Here is a 15,313-nt window from a genome sequence, read left to right as displayed (position 1 = left end):
ACAATTAAAAACTGTTCCCACTCCTCCCACCCACCCCCCACTTACAGTTATTGGGATTGTCGCCATAAAAATCAAATTTCAACAGCAACTGGTCTGAGTGTATTAAGTGATTAAGAATCTAATCCTGCATTCAAAACTTTCAAAACTTTTTTTGCTGTTATGGTTTGGAGTTATCACATACCTTAGGAGCACTGGCCCTTTAATTGCCATTGCGAGCGGCAAAACAGTTGCATGCTGGGGGGTCTTTTTATCTATAACATATTCCTCTTCTTCCCTTTATTTCCCCCTCATTCTAATGACATAAGACAGTGCACTTCCCAGTATAGACCTCAGTGGGAGTGTCTGAAGACTCTAGGAGTAGTAACAAATACACAATTAGCAAGAGGAAAAAAAAAGTAAGTGAGGAAATGTCAGGATTAGCTTCATTCAAAGGTAACCAAGATGGAAACTGACTAGAATAGGATTCTCTGCTTTTACTTTATAAAATTCCTTTATAAAAAGAATCATAACGTGGAGTGGACAGTGCAATATGTCTGTTATTTAAGTAGAACTAGTATTTATCTACTTCTACTTATATATGTGTTTTTTATGTCTAGGTTAGCATGGGTGTCACTTGTTCCTTAAGAACGTGTAATACCTATACATGTTAGTTCACCTTTCATGATTCCAGTTGCGCTTTGCTAGGGCAACAGTTCGGGGACCCAAGGCTCTATAGATAAACTGCTCTGCCATTGCCTAGCGATCCTAGCATCTATTTAGCACTGGGGACCCCAAAATGTTGTCCTAGCATATTGCATCTGATCGCTACAGATGCACAGGATTGGGAAACCAGTAGGGAAACCAGGTATATAATATCATTTTGATCTGGAAGGGACAAAGAATATATTGTTATAGGTTTTATAACTGTTGGACTTGTCATATGAACATTTCAAAGGGTGAAAACTGAAAAGAAAAATCCTGTATTTTATGCATTGAAGTCCAGTTTTTATAACCAAGCCTTCTTCACAAACCTCCACAGTCCCTTTAAAGCAGGGGTAGGGAACCTATGGCTCGGGAGCCAGATGTGGCTCTTTTGATGGATACATCTGGCTCACAGGCAAATCAGTAGGGCTGATTCCCTAAGCTACACTGCTCAAGCAGCACAGCTTAGTGTGGCAGTGCAAGTAACATTTTCATAGTAGTGCAAGCTTAATACCTTACTCACGCTACCCCAAAATGAACGGCTGCTCCAATTGTCCCACTCTGGACCCTATCACGCCCAGTGACTTTGTAGGATGAGATCCCTGCACTTTGGTTGGCCCAATAGGCTGTCACTTGACAGGCAGCCTATTGGGCCAAAGTGCGGGGATCTCGTCCTACAAAGTAAATCAACCTCAAGTCAGCTAGCTAATTGTATTAGTCGGTATTTCTCCTGTCTGGCTCTCGGGGAAATTGCTAATGTTGCTGAAACCCAAGAGAAGCTGAAGACGTGTCTGACACTGCCACTGCCTGGCAGATTAACTGTATACACAGCACCATGGTAACCGGGACGTGAGCCCTCTGCTGCACTTGCGCACTGTCCCAGCTTGAAACATATTGTATGGTTCTCACGGAAATACATTTTAAAATATGTGGCGTTTATGACTCTCTCAGCCAAAAAAGTTCCAGACCCCTGCTTTTAAAGGGAACTAAGCACCACTATTCTTTCCTAATAGCTATAGGAACTGCCATGTTCCCTCCTTCTAGCTGCCCATTACTTATCCAGAGGAAGGTGTAAAGATAGCATCTGTGACTTCTGTAAACTCTTTAAAGCACAGTGTCCTATCGCCCCCCCCCTGCCGATGAAAGCTTCTGTTTGCTCTCTGCTAATGTGTTCAATAAAATAATTACATCAGTTCTTATCTGCCTGAAACGTCTGTGGTCGTAGACCTGGGAATTAGGAGAAAGTCGGCTAATAAAACCATTTTTTAATTAAAGTGGGCCTCCACTCTTGCACAGGACACAAGGAAAGTATAACAGAAATGCACCCTGTATGTATTTAACCTATTTTGGTTCCTGGACGTAGAAACTACGTCAGGAAGCATGTGCGCTCCCGCGGCCGATCACTCGCGTGCACGCGTGCTCCCGGCCCGCGGTTCGTTAGCCAGGCAATCAGTGAATCGGGCTATGGTGCCTGATCACTGATTCCTCTCCCCCGCTGAAAAAGAGACAGCTTTTCTCGATAGCTGCGCCTTTTCTGGCTGTTACCTCCCCCATGCGTCTCTCTAAGCGTATGTTACGCTTAGAGTGACATCATGTAAACAAACTCATGGCCGCCATCTTGTGGCCAAAAAGTAATACTACAACTAAAAGTAAAAAAAAATAAAAATCAACAAACCTTTACATTATAAACCTATTATTTACTTCCAATCCTCCCAAAACTACCCAAATAAAATGTTTAATATAAAAACAAAAAACATTACAATAAAAAAAATGTGGAATATTTACCTAAGGGTCTAAACTTTTTAACCATTTACTGACATCCTAACGTATTAAAACGTCATGCTTACCGCTATTAACAGCAACATGACGTTTTAATACGTCCCGCGTTCCCGCCGCTGCTACCGCCGTGTGTCCGCCGCTACCGCCGCTTTTTCCATCGGGCTTCCGTGCTGGGTGATTGGGGAAGAGGACCGAACGGTCCTCTACCCAATCGCAGTGCCTGGAGTGAATGGACGTGACCGCGAACAGCGGCTACGTCCATTCACAATAACAGGAAATGTAACAATTAAATAAAGTGAAGAAAAAAAAAAAGTGAACATTTCCTATGAGTGTTCACTAGCGCCATCTTGTGGCCAAAAAGTACATTACACCTACAAAATACATTTATTTTCAAGTACATACAGATCTTAATAAAATTACACTTCCAACCGTCCCCCCCCCCCCCCCCCCCCCCCCAAAAAAAAAACACTTGTAAAAAAAAAAATCCGCTAAAAAAAATAAATAAATAGTTGCCTTAGGGACTCAGCTTTGTTAACTTATATTTTATGGGGGGAAATTAATTTTAATTTATTACATAGGGGCTTGTAATTATGGCCAGAATAAAAAAAACACAACAGAAAAATAACACTTATATTTCAAAATAATATACTGTCGCCATACATTGTGATAGGGACATCATTTAAACTGTTTAATAATCGGGACAACTTGGCAAATAAAACGTGTTTGTTTTATCCACAGGAGAATGTTTAATTTTAAAACTATAATGGTTGAAAACTGAGAAATAATTCTTTTTTTTTTCAGTTGTTCTCATTAAAACGCATTTAGAATAAAAAAATTCTTAGCAAAATGTACTATCCACAGAAAGCCTAATTGGTGGCGAAAAAAACGAGGTATAGATCATTTTCTTGTGATAAGTAGTAATAAAGTTATTAGGGAATAAAAGGGAGGAGCACTGACAACTGAAAATTGCTCTGGTCCGTTAGGATAAAAACCCTTGGGGGTGAACTGGTTAAATATCAATGTAAAGATGAAATATTTCTATATTTTTTTTTTTATTTTAAACTTGTAAATAGTGATCGATGCAAAACGGAAAAAATGCACCTTTATTTCCAAATAAAATATTGTCGCCATACATTGTGATAGGAACATAATTTTAACGGTGTAATAACCGGGACATATGGACAAATACAATACGTGAGTTTTAATTATGGAGGCATGTATTATTTTAAAACTATAATGGCTGAAAACTGAGAAATAATGAATTTTTTCCGTTTTTTTTCTTATTCTTCCTGTTGAAATGCATTTACAGTAAAGTGGCTCTTAGCAAAATGTACCCCCCAAAGAAAGCCTAATTGGTGGCAGAAAAAAGAAGATATAGATCAGTTCATTGTGATAAGTAGTGATACAGTTATAGGCTAATGAATGGGAGGTGAACATTTCTCAAGTGAAAACGACGGAACGCGAATGGGTTAAAGAGTTTAGCCTGTGTAATTCCCCCTCATTTGTGTCTAATCACTAGTTGTAAATTGATCCCTTCCTCCCCTGTGTCACATGACTGCCTATGGTAGAGATGGCAGGTAAGCCCATTGGAAAGCACAGGCTGATAACAAAATGTCTGCTTTCATGAATCAGGAAGTAGAAACTGCAGATTTATTTTAGAATAGAGGAGTTCTGAGTTCAGGTCCACATTAATGAGCCACATTGTTGGCAGGCATATTAAATGTGCTATTGAGATAACCTGGGTGCTAAAAATGGTGCCTGGGTCACTTTAAGGGCTTCCAAAAAGTGATTGTTCACAAAGCTCATGTTTACAGCTTATATTTTTGATAAGTGTTGAGGCAAGGCATACAAGTCAGTGTTTTAAATTACTCCTGAACTGAGAGGGGGATATGGAAGCTGCCATATTTATTTCCTCTTGAACAATACCAGTTGCCTGGCAGTCCTGCTGATCTCTTTGGCAGCAGTAGTGGCTGAATCACACACCTGAAAGAAGCATGCAGCTAATCCAGTCAGACTTCAGTCAGAAACACGTGATCTGCGGCATGCTTGTTCAGGGTCTATGGCTAAAAGCATTTTTTTTTTTTTTGGTGTGCTTTGAAGCAGGTTTGTGGGATGGACAGGGTGGTAATGAAGGATATGCTGTTTTTTACTTTGGTATACTTCTTAGCATAGTTCCTGTTTGTTCTGTACAGGGAGGGGGAAGAGGCGGAGGTCCTCCGATGAAGACGAAGGCGCCAGTCAGAGCAAGAGAGCCAAGAGAGACCAGGAGGTGAGTGCCCTGCAGAGGTAATCCAGGTAAGGAGGTTATTATATGTTCTCAACATTTGGCCTGTTCACTCGTGCATTAGTGCAGAGCGATGTGCACTACATGGAACTCCAGTGGTGAGTAGCGGAGGCATTCTATCCAGCTGAATAGGGCACTGTGTAAAAAATGTCCCAGGATGCAATATTCCAGCATTGCTCCACTATCGGTGTGAATTGTGGGTCTCTTGGTGGTGGTGGCAGGGGGGCGGGACACAAATCAGGTAGTGTGCAGACTATCATCCTTATTGACTGCCCTCATGGGGGCGGGGTTTGCCTGGTTTTAGAAACTGCTGTGATTACTCCAAATAAAGACCTACACCACCTCCAGCTTGTACTGAATGCTGCTGCAATAATGTTAACAAGCCAACCCCGCCATTGTCACATAACACCAATCCTTCGCTCACTACACCGGCTATCCATAGAATGGAGAATACTTTTCAAACCTGGCATGTTAACATTCAAATTCCTACACATCCTAGGCCCCGAAAACCTGAAGGATTTATACAGTACTAGAGGGGAGAAAAACACAAAGACAACGGGAGCCCAAATGGGGCAGTACGTCATAATAAATGAGTGTTCAAAAGTACTTGTGAAAAAAGGGTACTCATAAAGGTGGGTTGCACACGGGGCAACCAACCGCTTCAAGCAAATGGAGTGTTTGAACCTGACTCCACTCAGGTATGCCAGCAGTCCTGGGTCTGGTCGCTCTCTTAGCAAAATGATCCTGCGTACCTTCATTACCACAGGTGGTGGAAATCCATCTTGATTCAAGTGCGCAAGGTTCCTCTCCCGGGCTGGCGAAGGAGATGGCACAAAAGTGGTAAAGAGGCGCCCAATTTCTATAAAATACTCTAAAATCAATAAAATAACAAAAATGAGGTGGCTTAACTCACAGACGACAAACTCACTTTAAGTAAGGAAGTTTAATTGAAGATTTAGCAGAGGCAACGCGTTTCGTGGGACCAAGCCCACTTCCTCAGGCCAAATAAAGTGCCGTTGTGGTGTAACAACCGCATTTGGGGCGCCTCTGGAAACTTGAAGGATTTGTTGCAACTGCGTCACACCTCCCACGACCTCAGATCAAAGGATCCAATATCTTGAACCCCCCAAACTCTAACTAAAAACCTTTGGAGCCAGAGCTTTCTGTAATGCTGCCCCTGCCCTGTGGAATGCCTTGCCAAACTTAATGAATACAGCTCAAACCCTGGACACAGTAAAATCAAAACTGAAAACCCCCCTGTTTAGTCTGGCATTTATGATCACATGACTTTCCCCTGTACACATCACTATGTACTGATCTGAGACAAGCTAACGCGCTTTGGGTCCTACGAGAGAAAAGCGCTTTACAAATGTGTTTCATTGTTGACAAAATGCATCACAAATGATCACACCACAGTGAGAGTTGTTAGACATGCCTAGGTGTACCCTCATCCAGCCTATAGCTTTGATTCAACTGCACAGCAAGTGGGGATTTTGCATCAGCTCAACATGATTAGCATGTCATTAAGCAGTCACAAGTGTCTGTTGTAGCGTAATTCTGTCTTCTTTCTCTGCACAGACCAGCAGCCAGGATGACGGGATATACTGGCAGATCAACACAGAACGTTTCCACCAACATTTTCGTGATCAAGCCATCATCAGCGCAGTCTCCAACAAGATGGATCAGGTGACTCATACTCGTTGGTATTAGGGATGATCCACGATATGCAAATTTTTCCGAGTTGATGCAAATTTTTATGCAAATATATGCCGTTTGAAAATGGGACAATCAATTTAAACCCGGGTTTGATTGGTCCATATTCAAGCTGCATATATTTATATAAAAATTTGCAGAAGTATTTACATCTCTTTGATCATGCCTAGTCGGTATAAGGGGGGTTGAGTCAACACCGAAGAAGGTCTTTGGGGTTCTATATCTTGAGGAGGCGGGGGGAACAAGGCTGTCAGCCAGCGATCTGACGACTCTGTCTGCCTGGCAGATTGCTGGCCGAGACGTTGGGGCTGTGTTATTCGGTGTAGAGTTTCGGCAGAGTTGGTCATTTGCAGCCACCTCAGTCGAGTTTCATCTAGTGTTTATACAGGGCTGTGTTCTTAAAAACAGCAAAAACTTCCTTTGTTTTTGAATGGGGAACTTTGATGGTAACCGTCTTTGTCCCCGGGACACAATCTTACCTTGCTGCTTTAACCTTTTGCCGACCGCGTCACGCCGATGGGAGACGTTACAGGCTCATGTTACAGCAGCTTGTAACAGCAGCCAGCACTCAAAAATCACAGGTCACATGTTCTGTTAGACTGAGTATACTGCATGAGTCTGCTATTGTTCCTAGCCACATGGCTAATAAATATTCACTGCACAGTAGTGTTGTCCATTACGATCTTTTTTTGTGAGTGGAATCATCAGGAAGCAGGGAGGATATGACATCACAATTGGCTTCATACAAGACAGACAAACATGGAACCTGCCATGAGCTGTCAGGAGCATCATTCTCTGCAAATACTATATAAAGATTCTGTGAAATCCAAACGTGGACAGTGAAATGCATATGTAATGTAAGTACAGCCAATCTTTAGCTACTGATATATGGGGGTTTTTTTCTCTGAGACCCTATACCTAACAGCTCCTCTTTAAGGACCCATTGCTCATCCTTGTATAGAGCGACGTGGACATTGATGGCCTGTCTTGTCTTTCAGACCAGCAGCGAAATTGTCCGCACAATGCTGAGAATGAGTGAGATCACCACCTCCTCCCAGGCCGCGCACACGCACCCGCTCTCCTCCAATGAGGTAAAGCCCTACTAACTGCTATATTGAATAAAGTTACAGATTTTTGTTTATGCATTACAGTATTTAGTCATTGTAAGATCTTTCCTCTCCACGATTTACATTCGGAAATTTGTCACAGGTGGCGGCATCGTTAGTCCTGTCAGGTGTAGCTCTGCGGAATGTTTGTTTATTGAGAGCTCTAAAGCCAGTAGAAATGATACCTAACCTACCAAAATGCACTGAGGGGGGGGGGATAATTCCGCATAGCTAAACAGCCTAGGCCAGTGTTAGGCCTCTTTTCCATGAATTGTTGATAGGCAGTGAAATGCCTCTCAAACTCTCACAACTGCTCACTGCTGCCTGGTAACTGCTCACTGCTGCCTGGTAACTGCTCACTGCTGCCTGGTAACTGCTCGTTGCTGCCGGGTAACTGCTCACTGCTGCTTGGTAACTGCTTGTTGCTGCCGGGTAACTGCTCACTGCTGCCTGGTAACTGCTTGCTGAGCACACAGCTCAACAGTCCGTAGAAAAGAGGCCTAACTCAAACCTGTCCTCGTGACTCCCCAACGGTGCATGTTTTGCAGGCAACCTCACCTATGCACAGGTGGGGTAATCAGTGTCTCAGCTAGGTGGATTCCATGTAGCTGAAACACTAATGACCCCACCTGTGCATAGGGGAGGTTGCCTGCAAAACATGCACCGTTGGGGAGTCACGAGGACAGGTTTGAGCGACACTGGCCTAGGCTAAGCGTCACTGGGAGGGGCGGAGCTACATACCCACTTACATATATAGCTAAATGGAATGTTTCTGATGCGGACACCAGGAAAATTACCTTAAAAGTGGCTGTTCTGAATAATTAACTGCATTCTACTTGTCACTACAGCACTGATACCTGAGGTGAGGGACAGACGTTTACATTTCCTGGGGCTTTTTCCAGCCTCCTGCAGTCTATCTGGCCCCTCGCTGTGGTTATGATCCACTCCAGTGTGCCGTTGCCCTCTCTCCGAAAGTTAAAGGGTACCCAAGCCGAAGCTGGGGTACATAATAAGATACTTACCTAAAGAGAGGGAAGCCTCCGAATCCTATTGAGGCTTCCCTTCATGATGTCCCCTGTCGCTAAGTGTGCCCCCCCCCAGAAGATTAGCAACAAGGCATGGTGACTAATCATATTGGGGCAGCACAGTAGCCGCGTGAGCCCGCCCATGCACAGAAAGCCTGAGCTGCGGGCGTCGTGCCATGATGCAGAGAGAGGAGCTGCGCTGTCCCGATGTTGAGGAGGGGGAGCTTTTGACAGCCGAGGGAAACCTCAATAAGATCCTGAAGCTTGTCTCTATTAAAGGTAATCGCTTATTTAAAAGCCAAGCGTCGTCTCGTGTTCGCTTTAAATCCTATTTCCCCCTCCAAGTTGTAGCAACTCAGAGGGTATATAGTATTTAGGGCTGCTGGGAATTTGAGCGGCAGCAGGCTGAGCTGTCATTCGGCTCAACCTGCGCCCAGCTCACCAGCGGCGTACATATAGTGCAGGGGTTCCCAAACGTTTTCGGTCAAGGGCCGGGTCAACATACTTCAGACTGCTGGGGGGCCGGAGTATACATAGAATGATGTAGAAGTCTTTGTGGGCCAGACAGAGAAGCATACCCAGGTGACAACCTGCAGTGGACAACCGTGTCACCTGATGTGGAATGTGATTGGAAACCAGCAGATTACTGCTGTCTGGCTTCCATGTGGATGGGTGGTGCCAGCACTGCTATTCTATATGTGGACCACCAATATTTAAAGATGTAGCTGCATCTATAAGTAATACATTTTGTGTGTGGAGGGCCGGGGAAAAAGCCTTGGGGCCACATTCGGCCCGCGGGCCTTAGTTTGAGGACCACTGATATAGAGTGTTGGCAGTGGAGCTCACTCACCTGTCTGTTGGCACGTCCCTTCCTGTTTTCTGTCTCCATCCCTGCTGGCCACATTTACCCCGTGACCCGGCAGCAAGTAACTACAGTACATACATGCCACTGGGTAACAGGGAGCAGATGCCCCCAATAGAGACAAGACCGATGCTAAGAAAACATGATGCAATTTCCCGCTTGATCTGCGGGACTCGAGCAATTATTCCTGATCTGTCCAATGCTTTTTCGATCGAGGAAGGGATGGATTTTGCAAAGTTATCATTGGAAAATCGATCCCTTTATCAATTGGGAGCAGTTTGGACACATACAAATGGCACAACTTCCCATCAGATTACCTGTCAATTGGACGGGAAATGTCATCGTGTGTTCCCAGCATCAGGAGGGAGAGCACCGGTGGACAGGGGACTGCATCCCACTGCCAACACTGTGCAGTACTGAAGGAGATGGATTAGTCCTAAACCTGTCAGATTTTTTTCTACTTACTGTAAGTGATGGGGAAAAAATTAATTCCTAGTGCATTTTACAGATGTATTTTAAATTTTACAATTTTTCGCTCCTTTTAATCTTTTCCATGTCTGTCAGTAAACAGTTGTGTGGATGCTGCTTTATGATTGTGACTCTGTGTTTAAATGCAAATCCCTCATTTGTTTGTTTTTCCATCTCAGATCTTCAGAGCTCTCCCGAAAGGGTTTAATATCTCTAAGCAAGTCCTGGACCAGTACCTGGCACTGCTGGCCGATGACCCGGTAAAACGTTATTGAATCCTACAGCTGCCCACACACTATGCAACTATCACTCGATTTTGTTTTCAGTTGATATTACCATCAATATTAACCCTTTAGCAGCCAAATAAAGCAAAACGTTATTTGGCTGCAGGCCCCAATTTTTCCTGCCACTGGGTAAGTGTGTTTCCCCCAGCCTGGCAGGGTAGAAGGGTATGCAGAGTGGGCGGCAGGGAGCTTTTATTGTTACCTGTCTGTATGTGGATCGGCTTCTTCCTCCACCACGGCGGCGATGTACTCCCGACATGTCTCCACTGTTCCGATCACGTGATATGACGTGATCGGGATCCAGGAGACCGTGTCAGCATTACAGCTCCACCTGGTGGTGGAAGAGGGGTGATGGAGGAGTCTCTTTCATCGGGACCTATAAGACCTGTTGGAAGTTCAGAGCCACCTCTGGAGGAAGAGAAGAACAGGAGCAGGGAACTATAACTGCTCTCTGCCACCCGCTGATCTGGCTGCACTAGGCAGCTAAACGAGATATGCCGACAGAGGCTTAGAATGCACAGCAGCTTTAAGATGGAACATTTTCATTTCCATCTTAAAGTCCCCTCCTCCCCCCCCCCCCCCAAAAAAAAAAGAGTGATAATTGAATGGTGCATGGCCAGCTTAACCCTCATATTCTGCAAAGGTCATTCCTAAGGGCTCTTTCACATCAGAGCTTGCGTTGGAGACTGCTCAAAGCATACGTTTTGTTGTATGCCTTTTACTGCGTTTTGATATGCGTTGCACTGCAGTGAGTGTGCGTTTTTAATCCGTTTTCAATGCGTTACTGCACATAGAAAAACGCAGGTAATTTTTTTTTCTTTTAGTTGTCAACTTTCTACATTGTTCCTCTGTTGCATTCTGGGACTGATTATCTGCGTTAACGGATTAAAAACGCGCATAGTGTGCGTTTTACATTGACTAACATTGTAACGCATAAAGCTAGCGTTGGCCAAAAAACTGCGCCTGGGTGCAGTGGAACGCAACGCACAAAAAGGCTGCGTTATATGTGAAAGCTAAAATGAAAGTCTATGGACTTTCATTTCACCTTGGGTAACGCAAACTTTATCCTTTGCGTTGAAACGCAGAAAATCTGCCCTAATGTGAAAGAGCCCTAATAGCTCAGGCAAAGGAGAAGAAAAGATCCTTTTTTCTTGGCAATTTGATAGACCCACACTCGGGGAGAAACAGTAGACATCATTTTTTACAACCACGAGCATGTACAATATTGGCTAGGTGAAATAGGGCCTGGTCCTCTTGGCAGAGTCCTGAAAGCAGACCAGAACTCTTGCAAAGCGCACAATGAAAAGTCTCCATTCCACATATAGTTGCTGAAGAAATTCAGTACTCTGTGTTTAGCCAGATCAAAATGTCTAATTAGTTCTTATCAGCAGCTGTGAATAGACTGCAGGAGCTCTGCAGAGGTAACTCTCCATACAGTAAACACTGAGGCTTAACCCTTTCAGTGCTCCTTGAAAGTGAATCCAAGTTAAATTTTCCATTTTTTATTTTTTTTATCCATTTAGTATTTGTCTTTTGTTTTTAGGATTTTCATAAATTGTAATGAAATGTTTTTTTTTTCCCATAAAGGTTATCATGCTGTGGCCAATGTTTTAGAGCAGGGAGGAAGTTCTGAGTATAGTTGCACTTTAACATGGTACAACAGGTCAATGTTGCATGGTAATGCTGTTTTTGGCTCTCACAGTTGGAGTTCGTTGGCCGGTCCGGAGACAGCGGCGGAGGCATGTTTGTTATCAGTATCCTTCTTATAGCTCAAGATTATTATTATTATTATTATTATATGTTAATTAAGCTTGCAGGCAACTCCTGTGTTGTATTTGTAACTTAACTTTCCTGCACAAGATCTGCACAAAGCAGTAGCGACACTGGCCACCTGCAACCTGGAGTCTATTGTCCAGGAGAGGTAAGAACCATTTTCCCTCTCTCTCTATCTACAAGATTATTAAAGGACAACTGTGATGAGAGGGATATGGAGGCTGCCATATTTATTTCCTTTTAAGCAATACCAGTTGCCTGGCAGCCCTGCTGATCCTCTGCTTCTAAATCTTTTAGCCACAGCCTCTGAACAAGCATGCAGATCAGGCGCTCTGACTGAAGTCTGACTGGATTAGCTGCATGATTGTTTCTGGTGTGTCATTTAGACACTACTGCAGCCATAGAGATCAGCAGGACTGCCAGGCAACTGGTATTGTTCAAGAGGAAATAAATATGGCAGCTTCCATATCCTTCTCATTACAGTTGTGCTTTGAATACTTCCATAAATACCATCAGGGCACACAGCTCCATTTCAAGTGAACTGGGTGAAAGCCAAGTCTTTTTCGGTTGTTACAACCTTTATGACGTTGTGACCCCCCCTCCTCCCCCGTCACCTTCCCAGTCTAGGACAACTGATGAAATTACATTTAAAGGGAACCAGAGATGAAGCACCCTCATGTATTTTACCATATATATCAGTGGGAACATTAGAGAAAACACCTACCCTGCTCTCTGTTTCATTCTGCACTGCACAGCTTGCTTCTAATCAGCCCTGATAAAATCTCTGACTGAGCATTCAGTCTGGCTTTGTTCAGGAATCATTATAGCTAAGTCTGTGTTCTCTGGTGTCTTTTCAAGCCCAAGCCTGCCCCCTTCTGGCTCTGCTCAGGAATCATTATAGCTGAGTCATTATAGCAAAGCCAGACTGAATGCTCAGTCTTGGATTTTATCAGGACTGATAACAAGCAGGCTGAGCAGTAAAGGATAAATCAGAGAGCAGGGGAGGTTTTTTTTATCTAATGTTCCCACTGATATATATGATAAAATACATGAGGGTGCTTCGTCTCTGGATCACTTTAACCTCCCAGCGCTATGATTACTTCCGGATTTTAGAGTCTAAAAGCCGAGACATTTTTTTCACAGCTTTTAGACCCTAAAATCAGGAAAAACATCACACAGCTGGATAGATCTGCGTCAGCACTGCATATAACTCCCTTCCCCTGGATCCAGCGCTGCAATTCTCCCTTCATCCACTAGATGGCACTATACCCCTACAGTGAGATCACTGTCTGTATCAAACAGCAATCTCACCAGAGGGATCCAGAGGCTCCGAGGACCGGAAGAAGAATGGCTGCCGGCGTCTGGATCCTGGTGGAGGTGAGGCAACAAAAGCCCGCTGCGTGCGGGCTCTGCCTATACCTCTCGGTGGTAAGAAAAGTTAAAGTACCCCCTAAATCCAGCCCAAGTTCCCCCAGGGGTACACGTAACTCCTGATGAGAACCTACAGTAGGTCCTAGACTATAGTATAGGAGTATCTGACATTAGTGCAGGAAATCAGCACTACAAACCCAAGCCGTACACAATGATAGTAAAGCAAAAATGGTTTATGTACGATGCACAAATGTCTGTGCTTTGCAAATTATAAATATTCTATGCAACATGCATTAAAAGTTCTTCAGGTCACATGACTATAGCTTCACTTTCCTCACAGCACCCCCAAAGCAGCGATGCTGAATCAGGATTTAAAGCAGCAGCCAATCATCTTTGCAGTTTTCTCTCCTGCCTTCCTCTCCTTTCTATGTCTATTTCCTGTTATTTGATTGGCTGTTTATCTTACAGGTTCGGCTCTCGCTGTGCCCGGATCTTCCGCCTGCTGTTGCGGAAGCGGCATTTGGAACAGAAGCAGGTGGAGGACTTTGCTATGATCCCAGCCAAGGAAGCCAAAGAAATGCTGTACAAAATGCTGTCCGTGAACCTGATTGCCCTGCAGGTCAGTCCCCGCTCTGCCTACGGATAAATCCCCATAATTATGGCTACGTTCACATTAGGCTGTTTTTCAGCCTACGTTCCGCTCTGATCAGCCGCAGCAATGCTTTCCATATGGTAAAGTTCACATTGCTACGTCCCGCTGCGTTCCGCTAATCGGAGCGGACATTCCCGACATGTCGGGACCTTGCGTTCCCGCTCCGAATGCAAGCGCACAGGTGGATGCGCCCTAATGTGAACCCGGCCTATCAGCAGTCCATTGATTCATCCAGCTGTTAACATGTTCTTTACCCATTACAGGAAATCCCTAAGACCCCAGACCACGCCCCTTCCAGAACCTTCTACCTGTACACTGTGAATCCGCTGCCGGCTGCTCGGATGTTACTACAGAGATGCTACAAGGTAGGAACACCGCAAGGAAATAGGAAATATGGGCGCCTGCAGTAAATGGAGGAATTGGACGCCACCATTGGCACTAATGTTAATTTGCATCAACCAGGCACCCAAGTAGCGATTTGGGTACTTGATAAAATGTATCCTTGATATTATCATTTATATTATTGTTTATGTAGTAATCAACCCAATTTGTAAACAGGAAATTTGAATGCTAGGGCAATAAATAGCAGCTGCACTATGCAAATAGCGGGCACAGAGTGGCGGCCAAATTTCCACCCATAAACGATACTTGTATATGTCTCCAGTATTTTACATTTTTTGCAGCGGGGAGCGACAGTTATGGTTAGGCGGGAACTGAACAGGAAATGTCAAAATGTCTTCACATACGCCATGACAAACGTCCTGTACCACTATAGTGAACCGTAGACAGATGGAGAGTCAACTGATTTACACCGTATAAAAAAAAAATGATATCTGCACTAAATTTAGACAGCACAGACAGGAATTCACAATGAGCCGTCATTGAAGACAGAAGAATGCGTGATGGAAAAATCTATCAAAGCTAAAAATTAATACAAAATGAACATAAAGGCTGTTGGTCAGATCTCTCTGTTAAAGACAACCCGTATGAAAAAAAGAGCCCCTGGGGGGTAGTTACCTCGGGAGGGGAAGACTCTGGATCCTAATGAGGCTTTCCCCCCTTTCTCCTGGGCAGTGCGGATCCAGCGCTGGGACCCCCTGACAGCAGCAGGTGGCAGTATTTACCTTTGGGATCCAACGCAGGCGCCGGGGCCGTTTCTTGGGCAGGGCGACCGTCCTGGGTGCAGACCGGCAAATAGAAGAAGGGGGGCGCAGGCAGAAGGACATAACCGCTAGGGAACTGGTGACGTGCGGTGCAGCCAAATGGAAGAAGAAAGAAGATTACCAGCACAATCACCTTCCTTGACTCCTCCTGG

At 44.4% G+C, this 15,313-nt stretch overlaps 1 protein-coding gene across 2 annotated transcripts in view; it reads left to right on the top strand.

Annotated features, from left to right (window-relative positions):
* Window positions 1-15,313, top strand: part of POLR3C (RNA polymerase III subunit C) — a 40,588-nt gene that overhangs the window by 12,348 nt on the left and 12,927 nt on the right. For both annotated transcript variants that reach the window (XM_068252230.1, XM_068252229.1), the window contains exons 5-12: window positions 4,653-4,729; window positions 6,323-6,430; window positions 7,456-7,548; window positions 10,098-10,178; window positions 11,905-11,956; window positions 12,063-12,123; window positions 13,815-13,965; window positions 14,262-14,363. In XM_068252230.1, coding sequence (XP_068108331.1) covers window positions 4,653-4,729; window positions 6,323-6,430; window positions 7,456-7,548; window positions 10,098-10,178; window positions 11,905-11,956; window positions 12,063-12,123; window positions 13,815-13,965; window positions 14,262-14,363 — 725 coding nt within the window. The remainder of the gene's footprint in view (window positions 1-4,652; window positions 4,730-6,322; window positions 6,431-7,455; window positions 7,549-10,097; window positions 10,179-11,904; window positions 11,957-12,062; window positions 12,124-13,814; window positions 13,966-14,261; window positions 14,364-15,313) is intronic.

Source organism: Hyperolius riggenbachi, chromosome 9 (genome assembly GCF_040937935.1).
Source record: "Hyperolius riggenbachi isolate aHypRig1 chromosome 9, aHypRig1.pri, whole genome shotgun sequence".
In the NCBI taxonomy this organism is placed as follows: Eukaryota; Metazoa; Chordata; class Amphibia; order Anura; family Hyperoliidae; genus Hyperolius; species Hyperolius riggenbachi.
The sequence above is the reverse complement of the archived record's forward strand: the minus strand, read 5'-3'. Positions and strand labels throughout refer to the sequence as shown.